This window comes from Capsaspora owczarzaki (genome assembly GCF_000151315.2).
Source record: "Capsaspora owczarzaki ATCC 30864 unplaced genomic scaffold supercont2.2, whole genome shotgun sequence".
Classification (NCBI taxonomy): Eukaryota; class Filasterea; order Ministeriida; family Capsasporidae; genus Capsaspora; species Capsaspora owczarzaki.
This window is the reverse complement of record NW_011887293.1, coordinates 2422334-2434340: the sequence shown is the minus strand read 5'-3', so window position 1 is coordinate 2434340 and position 12007 is coordinate 2422334. Positions and strand designations below refer to the sequence as shown.

General features: G+C 52.8%; 5 protein-coding genes across 5 annotated transcripts; 3 read left to right on the top strand and 2 right to left on the bottom strand.

The window, feature by feature from the left end:
• Positions 1 to 2: 2 nt before the first annotated feature.
• CAOG_08560 (hypothetical protein) lies at positions 3 to 638 on the bottom strand (the record flags this gene model as incomplete). Its single annotated transcript, XM_011271840.1, has 1 exon — positions 3 to 638. A coding segment is annotated over one exon (636 nt), but the record flags the coding sequence as incomplete, so codon positions are not given.
• Positions 639 to 1142: 504 nt separating this feature from the next.
• CAOG_01938 (hypothetical protein) lies at positions 1143 to 3506 on the top strand (the record flags this gene model as incomplete). The annotated part of the gene is made up of 6 exons (XM_004364749.1): positions 1143 to 1210; positions 1300 to 1383; positions 1469 to 1552; positions 1652 to 1735; positions 1827 to 1910; positions 1979 to 3506. 6 exons carry the CDS (start codon positions 1143 to 1145, stop codon positions 3504 to 3506), a joined length of 1932 nt encoding a protein of 643 aa, XP_004364806.1.
• A 605-nt stretch (positions 3507 to 4111) lies between these two features.
• Positions 4112 to 4955, top strand: CAOG_01937 (hypothetical protein). The gene is made up of 4 exons (XM_004364748.2): positions 4112 to 4290; positions 4420 to 4490; positions 4608 to 4682; positions 4765 to 4955. Exons 1-4 carry the CDS (start codon positions 4151 to 4153, stop codon positions 4833 to 4835), a joined length of 357 nt encoding a protein of 118 aa, XP_004364805.1. The 5' UTR covers positions 4112 to 4150; the 3' UTR covers positions 4836 to 4955.
• On the bottom strand, positions 4888 to 10559 carry CAOG_01936 (neutral sphingomyelinase activation associated factor). The gene is made up of 17 exons (XM_004364747.2): positions 10268 to 10559; positions 9244 to 9472; positions 8745 to 9119; positions 8559 to 8658; positions 8252 to 8428; positions 8095 to 8174; positions 7908 to 7998; positions 7577 to 7810; positions 7361 to 7492; positions 7118 to 7272; positions 6414 to 7009; positions 6117 to 6311; positions 5903 to 6026; positions 5654 to 5798; positions 5367 to 5562; positions 5168 to 5277; positions 4888 to 5085 (listed from the first exon to the last, which is right to left on the bottom strand). Exons 1-17 carry the CDS (start codon positions 10423 to 10425, stop codon positions 4991 to 4993), a joined length of 3192 nt encoding a protein of 1063 aa, XP_004364804.1. The 5' UTR covers positions 10426 to 10559; the 3' UTR covers positions 4888 to 4990.
• A 258-nt stretch (positions 10560 to 10817) lies between these two features.
• On the top strand, positions 10818 to 11925 carry CAOG_01935 (hydroxymethylglutaryl-CoA lyase; the record flags this gene model as incomplete). The annotated part of the gene is made up of 3 exons (XM_004364746.2): positions 10818 to 11116; positions 11430 to 11674; positions 11781 to 11925. The coding sequence occupies exons 1-3, from the start codon at positions 10838 to 10840 to the stop codon at positions 11923 to 11925; spliced, it is 669 nt and encodes a 222-aa protein (XP_004364803.1). The 5' UTR covers positions 10818 to 10837.
• Positions 11926 to 12007: the final 82 nt, after the last annotated feature.

The following is a 12007-nucleotide window of genomic DNA, read 5'->3' as shown; positions in this document are numbered from 1 at the left end:
CCTTGCTCTTGAGCTTGTTGTTGCTCTTGCATCAGTGCTCCGTTCGACGCTAATGCAGTGGTAAGCTCGGACAATGAAGACTCGGCTTCGGAGGACGACGACGAGGATACCGCTGCAGCTGCTGGGCGAGTCACGACGACGACAGCGCCACCGCCAACAGAGCCAGGCGACAGCAAGGATGATGCTACTTGAGGCGATGCTGCCAACGAGGACGAAGCCAAGGACGAGGACGAAGGCGAGGCCGAATAGGAGGAAGAGGTCGCAGCGAGCAACGACGAAGAGGACGGCGACGACAAGGACGACGACGACGCCGCCGCTGCTCGCAGAGCTGCTGTTGCAGGATACGAAGCAGTGCTGGTGTTGGCATGTGTGTTGGCAGTGGTCGTGGCCGTGGTGTTGGTGTTGGTGCCAGAGCGGACTGGACGGGCGTGACCAGTGCTCTGCTGTCGGAGTTGCGATGCGACCGCTGCGCCACGGCGGCCATCCTCATCGTCGTCCGCACCACCGCCGCCATCGTCATCGTCGATCAGAGCGAATGCAGAAGCAGTAGAAGCAGTAGAAGCAGTAGCAGAGGAGGACGAGGTCGTCGGTGCAAAGTGGCGCCGAGCGGGCTCAGCGGGATGCAGTAGCTGGGACATGTTGTTTGCGCTGCTGTGGTTGTTTTTGGTCCCCCAAACGGCTCAGACTCCACTGGGAAGGGCCTCAACCGCTCACTCACTCACTCACTCACTCACGAGCTGCAAATGCCAGTCGCAAATGTGAGTCTCACAGAGATGTCAGTCGCGAGCGATTGTCCGTCGCTCCTCTGCGTTGTTTGAGGAGACTTTTGCTGGTTTGAAGATGGAAAGAAGGATCGGCAATGAATCAGAACTACGAAATAAAGAATGGTGGAAAGGGCAGTCTTGATTATTGTTTTGTTGGCTTTTGTCTTGCAAGCAACCAATGTTTTCGTTGCCGAACACGACTGCGAAACAGGACACGTTGTTCAGCCAAGTCATTTGTGCGTCTCGAATCCTTGTGTAAGCAAACGCCAAAAAAAAGGGGGGGGGGGCGCCTTTGCTTTGTTCTCTTTTGTTTGGAGCACGGTGTGGACAGCGCGATGTGTACTGACGAAATGGGGGGACAGTCTGGGGTTTCCTAAGATGGGCGATGCTGGAGCGCAGGCAGTTGCAAACGCACTCAAGTACAACCCGCTGCTGGAGGAACTCTTGTAAAAAGCATCTCATTCATATGTGATGCTTGTATGCGATGATCTCAGCAAAGCGGCGTTCAGAGTGGCTCACTGATGGAGGGGGGCAGCTTGCAATTTCACAAGATTGGCGACGATGGAGCGCGCGCGATTGCTGAGACTCTCAAGGTGAACACGACGCTGACGATGCTCCAGTAAGGCATCTCGCGTTCATTCCTGGTGCATGTCTCTGCTGCAGATGGCATTCAGAGTGTGCTCACTGACAGAGGGAATGCAAAGTTTGGGCGAGAATCTCATCGGTGATGCCGGAGCGCGGGCGATTGCTGAGGCACTCAAGGTCAACAAGTCGCTGATCATCCTGCAGTCAGTGGTCATCTCCCTTTGGACTTATGCGAGTGGATGATCCAACAGAGGTCCTTTCAGAGAGCTTACTGCTGCGGCGCGGGGGTGGGGGAAACACAGTTTGCCTGAGAATCAGATTGGCGACGCGGGTGTCCGGGCACTTGCCGAGGCGCTCAAAGTGAACACGACACTGAAGAGGCTCGCGTAAGCAAACGCACTTGTATTGATGCGTGTGAGTTTGGGGGGGGGGAAATGATCGAGGTCATCAAAGGCGCTCACAGATCGAGGCCGGCAGTCTGCAAAACAATCAGATTGGCGACGCCGGCGCACAAGCACTTGCTGAGGCGCTCACAGTGAACACGACGCTGACTGAGCTCTGGTAAGACATTTTGACTCTTGATTTCATCAGAGAACATCCAGGATGCTCACGAATAGCGGGGATTGCAGCATGTACCTGAATCAGATTGGTGACGCTGGCGCACAAGCGATTGCCGATTCGTGGCCGACACCCGAGTCCCGCGGGTTCCGCCAGTGGTCGAGCATTGAGATGACTCATATGCTACATGTCAACATATTTGGCCACCTGAAGCGGGTTGGACTGGAGAAGACGTTGACGGAGACGATGCCGCCTCAGGCTAGTCGACTTGAGGAGCTTCAACAGTTCTCCCCTCCAGGCTTCCAGTCCAGTGATCCCACCACCAGCATGCACACACTCGAGAAATTGCTGTACACCCAGTGGCTAATGTGCTATCGCCGACGCTTCGAGCCGACCATCGACCGAAAAGAAGTCACTCAGCCGTTGGAGAGGTTTCTTTCAGCGCTTCACGATGCAGTGCGCAATGAGAACGGGAAAATCGCATTCGCCAAAGCGCAGCAGCATCAACAAGAGGGTGCAACGACCAGCTCGAATCACCGCTCCATCCGCGACACGGTACCATTGACGAAAGGCAGCAGCAGCAGTAGCAGCGATGACAACAACAGCTGCTGCACCAACGACAACAGCAACAGCACCAACAACAACAGCAACAGCAACTTTAGTGCCCTCGATACTGAGGAGAACGAGTCGAACGAGCAAGGAGCTTCCTACGTTTGGCAATGGAATCCATATCCCGGCTCCACCGAGCTGGCCAAATGGTTTCAAGAAGTGGCGTCCCAACAATCTGGCACAATTGAGCCATTGCTTCGACTTTTGAGTGGCATTTTCCTCACCGGTCCCGACGTTTGTAAGAACATTGTCAACATGAAAGAGGTTGCCATCATCCTCGTTTGCAAGGTGATGCAGAGCACATCGCTTTCCGCACTTGCCTGTCGTACTCTTGGCTACTGGGTTCACAACAATTCAAGCTTGAACGAGTTTTTGCTGCAGTTCGAGGGGTGGCCTCAGCAGCAGCCGGGCTGTAGTTTGCTTCAACTCTTCGATTCAAAAGTCAAAGTGCTCGACTTGAATGCTGCTGGCTTACTGCTCCAGAATTGGGGGTTCAATCATAGTTCGCCATCAACACCGAATCATCAGCAGCGTGTCATCGACGAAATAGTGCGCTCTCAACTGTTCGCGGCGCTTATCGACGCGCTTGAAACCGAGACCAATGTGTATACGTCAAACCCAGGCGTTCAGGTCGTCTTCCGCGCATGCTGTGTGATTGACACTCTCCAAGTGTGGGAAGTTGTCGGTCCGGAGGAAGCGTTGCGATACTTGCGAGCATGCGCTCGCGTCTGCGCATTAGTCGCCTTTCCGCCACTGGGAAACCGCGCGGTGGTGACCATGCGAAGAATCCTTGAGGCCTTCCCGAAACTCGCCACGGATCCGAATCTTCGACGGCCACCCGTGCAAGCTGGGCTACAAGAGCAATTTCTCTGTACCGAGTTTGGCTCCAGTGAACGCAAGGCTTGCCGAGATCTGATGAAGCGGCTCAGGATCTCGGTGCCGATCGATGTTCCCAATCCAAAAGACTTTATCATGCATGACGCATGTTGAATTAGCTGTTTGCACTCGGCGTGACTGGATGGACCGTCCCGACAAAGTCGATGACAAGAGTGTTGCTCTGATTGTTCGAGATGAGCACGGTGTTGTCCAGTACGGATGCACGGCGAAACCAACTTGCGACGTTTCGAACATTCAGCTTGTGATGGTCCTGCCAGCGAGCCATCCCATCCTCCGGCAAATGCGCGGAGGTTGGGAAGCTCAGGTTCGACCCAGCAAGCGTGCAGGCAATGTCCTGTTTGAAGCCCCTCAATGTTGGGTATCATTAACGACCATCTTTTCCAACGAAACGAGATGCCCCTCTCCTTTTGTGTTTTGTTTTGTCGAATACATTGAACATTCCCTGTAGTGTCAATCCGCGACCTTTATTGCAATAAGCACGACAGCTTCCGAAGGACAAGCTGCAGTGCAACAGCTCAATTGACAACGACTTCGAGGAATGGTCGACTGCAGTCTGGAACGCTTTGCATCAAGCAATCGAACATTCAAAAACACGCCTCTCCTTCTGTCATGTTGCTTGTACTTTGAGTTGTCTATAATCATCATCACAAGCAAGTAACGCTGAATCAATCACTTTACAACGCTCGGGCTCAGTCCAACTGCAATCCAAGCTAAACAGCAACACACGGACTCTCACAATGCTGCGTTCGTCGACCAACGCTCAACCCGCTGCTGCTGCTGCCGCTGGCTCAGCCGTTGGTGCTGGTGGTCAGTCCAAGGAAGACCAGCTCCGCTCGCGCATTCAGCAGGCCTTCATCGAGTCTGGGGAGGCCAAGCGGTGCGTGCATGCTCGCCTCGAACGCGGCTTGACCAGCTGTGCTATATGATCATGATCATGATTGGGAGCTTCTCGTGGACAAAATCAACACTCAGTATGCATTGTGATTGTGGATTTGGAAACATGCAGGATTGAAGAACTCTTGCGCGCTCGGTTGATTGACTGCGGATGGCGCGACAATGTGAAAGCTCAATGCAAAGGTCGGTTGTTGGCAAGGCCCAAGTCAATGGATCATGATAACTTTGAAAGCCATGTTGAATTGGAGGGGAGGAAACTCATTATTTTGTTTGTTTGTTTGTTTGTGGTTGTCTGAGTAGCATGGATTCAACACGTTGGTGTGGAAGCTGCAACGGTCGATCGGTTGGTGGAGGAAATCTTCCCGGAAGCAAGAGGTAGGGCGCTATTGGTGTACAACCCATTCAGGCTGACACTCAGACTGACACTCAAACTGACATGCTTGCCATTCTGACACAGGGGCCGTCCCAGACGTGATTCAGATTGAATTGTTGACACAAATCCGAGACTTTGTCTCCAAAAACACATGAGCCTGTGTTTTGCTCTGCTGCTGCTGCTGCTGCTGTTGTTGTTGTGGGTCGTAAATAGAACAATATTGTTTCATGTAATAGCAAGGAAGACTGTCGGTTATGACGGTGTGTTGTATGAAAGTACAAAAGCATGACAAAACAGAGTGAAACAAACGCTACCCCGAAGCACGCCACTTTTGAACCATTCCGTCCTCGGATCCCGTCACCACAGTTGATCCATCAGCGGAAGCATCGATAGAAGTGATGGCACCTAGCAACCAAGTGAATGCGCATGCTTAGACACCTACTTTTGGCGAATCCAATCTTCTCACAAAATCACAACCATCTCTTACTATCATGCCCCTTGAGTGTCATCAGCATCTGGTTATTGCGCAGGTCATACGCGACCAGGTTTCCAGAAGCAGTACCAGCCAACACAATCGTGTCGTCCCAAACCAACGATCTGTGCAAAGCCACCCCCGAATACATCTGCGTTAGATGAAACTACATACCAAAAACGAACAGAAAACTTGCTGTCAACACAAACCGTACCGGAAGACCTCTTCGGTGGTGACCGACAACACAAGCTGGCCATCGCTGACGTTGAAAATTTTCGCCGTGCAATCATTGCTTGTGGTGACAATTTGCGAGCCGTCAGAGCTGAACGCGGCCGCATTGATTGCCTCGTTATGTGCCGATATAGTCCTGGCAAGGCAGAAGGACTCGAGGTCCCAAATGATCACCGTTCCTGCGCACACACAGTCAAAACCAGAGAATTGCAAATCAATGCTCCGCTGCATTCCAATCCATCAACAATACAAAGCTCAACTCTACTCTACCATCTGCAGCGCCAGAAATCGCGACTCGCTCATCGGGGGAAATAGCCACGCATTTCACTTCCGTGTCGTGATCGACAAACTCGCACAAAAGGGACGAGCCAATCGAGCCCCGACGTCCGGACGCGATGTTACCGGCATTCCAGAGCTGTGGTTGCAACAAAAATCACAAGGCAAGGAAAAGGACAAGTTGAGCAACAAAAGATGACAACAGACGCGTATGGGAAGCGGCAAGACAAATGATGGCCCAACCTTCACGGTCGAATCCCAAGAAGCAGTGATCAAAATGCGAGAACCCAACGCCAGGCAGGAAATAGCATCATCGTGACCATTCCACGACTCGGTGATGCGACCAAACTCAATCGAGTAGTAGTATCTGACAAGCATAGTGTCCCAAACGATAGTCAGCCACAAAAGACCGACCACCAAGCCTGCCTAAACACACACGCACGGCTGTCAGCCGTACAGATTGTTGTCCCACGACCCAACAATAACACCCTTGCCGTCTTGATCCAGAGCGCAAGAGGACAAGGCCATCTCGGAAATGTTGATGCTGCGCAACTGACGGTCGTCGGCAAGCGAGAACATTTTCAGCGAATAGTCATGTGAAGCAGAGAACAATGTTTCGCCGTCTTTGGACAGTTTGACAGCAGCAACGTTTCTGCAATGAGGAGAGTTTGACGGGGGAGGAGTGAGTGTGCAGGCCGGCATAAAGACGAGCTGGAGGTCCCACACCAACGCAAAGGAAAAGGAAACTACTCACAGCCGGTGAAGCTTGGCGCTAGACTGCAGACGCAGCTGCAACACGTTCGAGTACCACGCACTTTGCGATGACGTGTCGACAGACGGCGCTGCGCTGATCGAGGGTCGGCCGGAGCTCGCGCTGCTCGTGCTATGCCGCGTCGGAGTGGGCGCGTTTGCAAAGGTCGAAGCCCCGGATGCGGACTTTGGGGTCTCGCTAAAGCTGGAACTGGAGAGGGATGATCGCCCCGCTGCAAAGCCAGACCCGGAAGAGGCCATGTTCAAAACAAAGTCAAGATCATCGTCTTGGCGTGTGCGAGTGGGAGTTGCCGGAGCAGGCGAAGCAGGCAAAGCAGTGCGCTGTTCCGGCAGCGCAGACGACATTGAGGAAAATGAGAATGCGGTCGATGAGCCAGTGGCAGAGGCCGAGCGCAAGGGCGAGTTGATCTGCGCAGGTTGCGGCGTGTCGCTGGCAACTGAGTTGGTAGCGCTGCTGCCCCATGCGTGGCGAGGAGTTGGTGTGTCAGTCGCTGTTGAGCCGCTACTGCTGTTGCCCCATGCATGGCGCGTCGTGGGAGTTGCTGGGGTGGAACTCGGCAAAGGAGCATCGCTCACCGTCTAAAATGTGTCAACCAAGCAAAACGAACGAAAACCAAATCAGCAACACGAAGGAGCAGCTCGCCAAGTCTGAGCAAAGCAATGATCAAGTTGTTGTAAAAGACGTACGCTCGATTGAACTCGGCGGGCTGGGTGAGGCGCCGTGAAGATCTGCTTGGGCGTTTGACCAAACTCGTGGATTTGAGCTTCCAGCGATGAACGCTCCACGGGGTCGGTGATGGCGTCCAGATCAACAGCACCTTCATAGGTCAAGTAGTAAAACACTGGATGCGGCCCGCAGGTGATGGTCGTGAGCAACAAGCAATCTCACTCAACAAAAAAAAAGTTCCTGTTCGTGCAACATCAATTTACAGTTGGCTGCCTTGACAGCTTCAGGACCGCGCTGCTTGTAGCCAAAAATCAAATCAATCCAGTGGTGCAAGCGCTGAGAAACATAGTCGCACTCAAGAGCCTGTCGGCACTTCGCTGTAAAGTCGCTTGCGTCTGTTGAAAACATTCATTGGACAAGAAAGGATGAGTTGAGGTCGCAGGCATGCCTGCCAAAAACAAAAGTCGCGATCTTATTACTCTTCGCCCATGGAGGCAGTTGAACGTCGTTCACTCGCGACATGTCTTGACGCATCCCGAGATTGAGGCCGTTCTTGTTTTGCAGAAAGTCCGACTCGCTGTAGAATTCCGGAATCAGCTCCTTGACATCGCCGGACTGGCTTCGAACGCTCTTCCAAGTCTCGGCGACGCTGCAGAACATGCGGTCGGGTTGATCAAACCGACCATTCTGCAGGCACAGCATGTACTCGGGTGCTGTCACAAAAGGGAGGGAGGGAGGGCGGGAGGGTTGAATATCGTGAATGAGTGTCGAGACGAACGGTCTGCGCGCAACATCCTCGTTATGACAAACCTTCACGAACGAGGTAGTAGAGAACATAACCAGGCGTGGAGTAGTGGGTGCCATACAAGAACTTGGGTTCTGGCATTTCGTCGTAGCGTTGCTGGAGCCAGAAGCAAAAAAAAATGGACAACAAAGAGTCAGCAATTGAACGACAGCGGGAAGGCGATGGAAGGGAAAAAAAAAAAGTAAAACTCACTTGGAGCATCTCCAAGCGCTGAGGATCAAGAGCGCCGATGGGCTTGGTCAGGTCGCGGAACGTGGACGGCGAGTTCAGGTCTGCAAAAAAGCAAAGACAGAAAACGGTGAGTTTGTTGACCTTCTTTCTTTGGCTCGCTCTGCGACAGACTACGCACCAAGACTAGCGCTGGTATAGTCTGAGATCACCCAAGGGAAGACGGGATACTGCGTCAGATCGTTCACGCTACGATCGGCCAACGAGTTGAGGGCGTAAAGGTAGTCGTAGTTTGACACTTCGCCCCGTTGCCATCTCAAAGTCAAGTTCTCCGTGTCCGAGGGCTGAACGTTGATGGCTGCACAACATTGAGAGCAAACAAGAAACACCCCCCCCCCAAGACAATGGATTGAGTTATCGGTGGAAAATGAGCCATGGTTCAGCCGAAAAAAAAAAAAAAAAAAGTCTGCCAACATCTAACTACGTACATGGCTGAAGCAACAGCTGGTCGTGAAAGCGATCCCGCTCTTCTTGGGAGCCAAACGCAAAGAAGAGACTGGTATCATTGTTTAAGAACAATTCAAGACCCTGTTGTTTTGGACGACTCAGCGCAAAATGAGCAAACCAAAAAAACCATCCAAGCACTTTGCAACCCCAAACTGGAACGAACGTACAATCTGGCGCAAGAGGTAGCGACGCTTCACAATGCGCTGAACAGAGCCGAGGCGGTACTTGCGCACGGGCACGGGATCGACATTGTTGAATGGCTGGAAGTAAATTCGCGAGCTCGTCAGCAACAGTCGCCCGCGATTGCTGACAAGCGGGGTGACGCGGTCCACAGACACCTCGGTCACAATGCGCTCAGCGAGGTCTTCCAGCCAGCTGTGGTCGAAGGGACTGAGCTCTCGCCGCCGCGCCTCAATGAGCGCCATTTCCTGTCGTCGCTCGCGAGTCGACAGTGTGCTCACGCGATATAGCTCTCGGATTTGCGGGTAGACTTGCGCAAACTGTGCATAGCGGAGCGCAAACTTGTACTCGACGCCAGGGGTCTGTCAATGATGGGGACGAAGTGTGAGCGCATGGTCTGCCACCCACAAAAAAAAAAAAAAAAAAAAAAAAGTCGCCGCATGATGCTAACGACACGAAATGATTCGCTCTCGCATTGTTGATTACCTTGGTGAATGTGTACGGCGCCACAATGTTGTGCTCGCGCGCCGTCACCACCTCATCTGCCACGACGGCGAGAATATCGCCGCGCAGGTCGAGTCGACTCTTGAGCGAGCCCGCCCACTTGCCAATGCCACGGCACTTTTTGAACGGGAATTTCATGATTGGGTACGCCTCGTCCTGCGGGTCGAACACGAGCGACATTGAGCAAAGCCTCAAACGGCCTCCGAGTTTCCTAAAGCAAAAGCAAAAAGCAAGGCAAAAAGCAAAAGCAACGAAAGAACATGAACATGAAGTGAAATAGATGAGCAATCGGGGGCAAAAACAAGCATAAAGAGCCATATTTGCACACAGTCTGAGCAGCAAAGACTGAGCATCAGCCTTTTTTTTGTTCATTCTTCGCCGGCTTCTTCCCCCACACATTCTTGCTACTTGCATATGCCATGATTTTCGAGTACGTTGCAGCATTGCTCCCCGCTTCTTGTGAGGCAGGCCAGGCGAGTGGTGACTCTGATGACCATTCGATAGCAAGGGCACTACGACCCATGACCAAAGCCGCCTTTATTGTCCCCATTCTCTTTTACTCTCTCTCTTACTCTCTCTCTCTCTCTCTCTCTCTCTCTCTCTCTCTCTCTCTCTCTCTCTCTCTCTCTCTCTCTCTCTCTCTCTCTCTCTCTCTCTCTCTCTCTCTCTCTCTCTCTCTCTCTCTCTCTCTCTCTCTCTCTCTCTCTCTCTCTCTCTCTCTCTCTCTCTCTCTCTCTCTCTCTCTCTCTCTCTCTCTCTCTCTCTCTCTCTCTCTCTCTCTCTCTTCATCTCTCTCCCCCCCCCAATGACCTTCCGCCCTTGCAGTGACTGAGTCTTGTTCACTGATCACGATGATACTCCCGCAGCAATGGCTTTGTTCAATTGGAACCAAAAACCGATCGCCCTATCTATCTGTCTGTGTCTCTATCTCTCGATCTTGTATCTTGTTCCCCTTGGTTCGCTCGTCTTCCAAGCAGCACAAGTAAAAAGTCCTCAATGGCCTGACCTGCGCACAGCCTCGTCCTCGGTCGCTGCAGCCGGGTAGTAGAAGACGGAAAAGTCCTCAAGGTAGGCTTCGTTGTGCTCGAGCAGCAGCAGCGAAAACCGCTGCGACACGGCCGACAAGCCCTGCTCGTCCTGCTCACGCGCGCGCACAAACGCCATCTTGCTTCAGTCAAGTCCGTGCGCGATCTGGTGGCGGGAAACGGGGGGTGGGAGGGGGCTTCGGTGGAACTGTGTTTCAACGTCGACGGTCGGCTTGCTTCAATGAGAAACTCAAAGGCAAGGTTTCGATGCGATGATGGGGACTGATCGCACACTACACAATACAGTCTGAATCAGAATTAGACAAGTCAACAAGCTCTAATGTATCTTATAAGAAGGAAGGAAGGAAGGAAGTGCATTGACTCGATCGCTTTCGTCGGTTTGCCGTGAGTGTGATCCGACTCTTCGACATCCTACCGCTCGTCCGTCCAGCTCACTGTAATAGCTGCATCAGTGTCCTCTGCGATCAAAACAAAACTCCATCTTAATTCGTAAAACTGCTCAGTCGCTCAGTTCACGCTTTTTCTTGATCATGCTCGGATCCACCATTGCACGCCGTGCATTGACGACCTCGGCGCAGTCCGTCCGCCTCGCCGCTGCCACTGCCGCGTCGAATGCTGGATCAGCTCCTCGTGTGCGGAACTTGCCGTCGCACGTCAAGATTGTCGAGGTCGGACCGCGCGATGGCCTGCAGAACGAGAAGCAGCTCGTCCCGACTGCAGCCAAGGTTAACCTCATCAACCAGCTCAGCCACTCGGGCCTCAAGGTCGTCGAGACAACAAGCTTTGTCTCCCCAAAGTGGATCCCGCAGGTGAGCGATGCTTGATATGTCGGCTGGAAATCTCGCCAAAGTCACGCACGATCAGTCCCTAAATACGTGCGAAAGATGACCACGATGACCCTCCGTATACATTGGGGGAGGCTATCAGTTCGTAGTACATGTATCGAGCTAGTGCGATATACGGGTAGAAATATCGATCTGCTGGAAGCGCTTGGATTGTCGCAAAAGCCGTCGCGAAATCTCTACTGAGCTTCTCAGAATGATGCTCGTGGTTGAAAACATTGAACATTGGGTCTCATCTCTGTATACTTGTTCCATTTTTTGGATGTTTTGGCGTGTGTAGATGGCAGATCACGCTGAAGTTATGGCCTCGATCGAGCGCGTTCCTGGCGTGTCGTACCCGGTGCTCACGCCAAACATTCAAGGATTTGAGGCCGCGCTTGCAGCGGGTGCCAAGGAGGTTGCCATCTTTGGCGCTGCGTCCGAGGCGTTCAGCAAGAAGAACATTAACGCGACCATTGACGAATCCCTGAAAAAGTTTCAGGTCGTTGTCGACGCTGCCAAAAAGCACGATATTGCCGTTCGTGGGTACGCCTATATCGCTCGCTGGGTTGTTGCTCTTGGTCTCCATGCGAGATCGCGAGCTTGAGTGTTTACCTTTGACACTTATTGGCGTGGTTGGCGCTTGAAACAGCTACGTCTCGTGCGTGATTGGGTGCCCCTTCGACGGTGCGATTGACCCCGCGGTTGTGGCACGCGTTGCAAAGAAGCTGGCGGATATGGGCTGCTACGAGATTTCTCTCGGCGATACAATCGGCGTCGGCACGCCTGGTGAGTGAAACCAATCCGATGAATCTTCATCGGGTGTGTTGTTCAGCTGAAACCTTGGGCTCACCACGAACCTTTCTTCTTCTTCTTTCT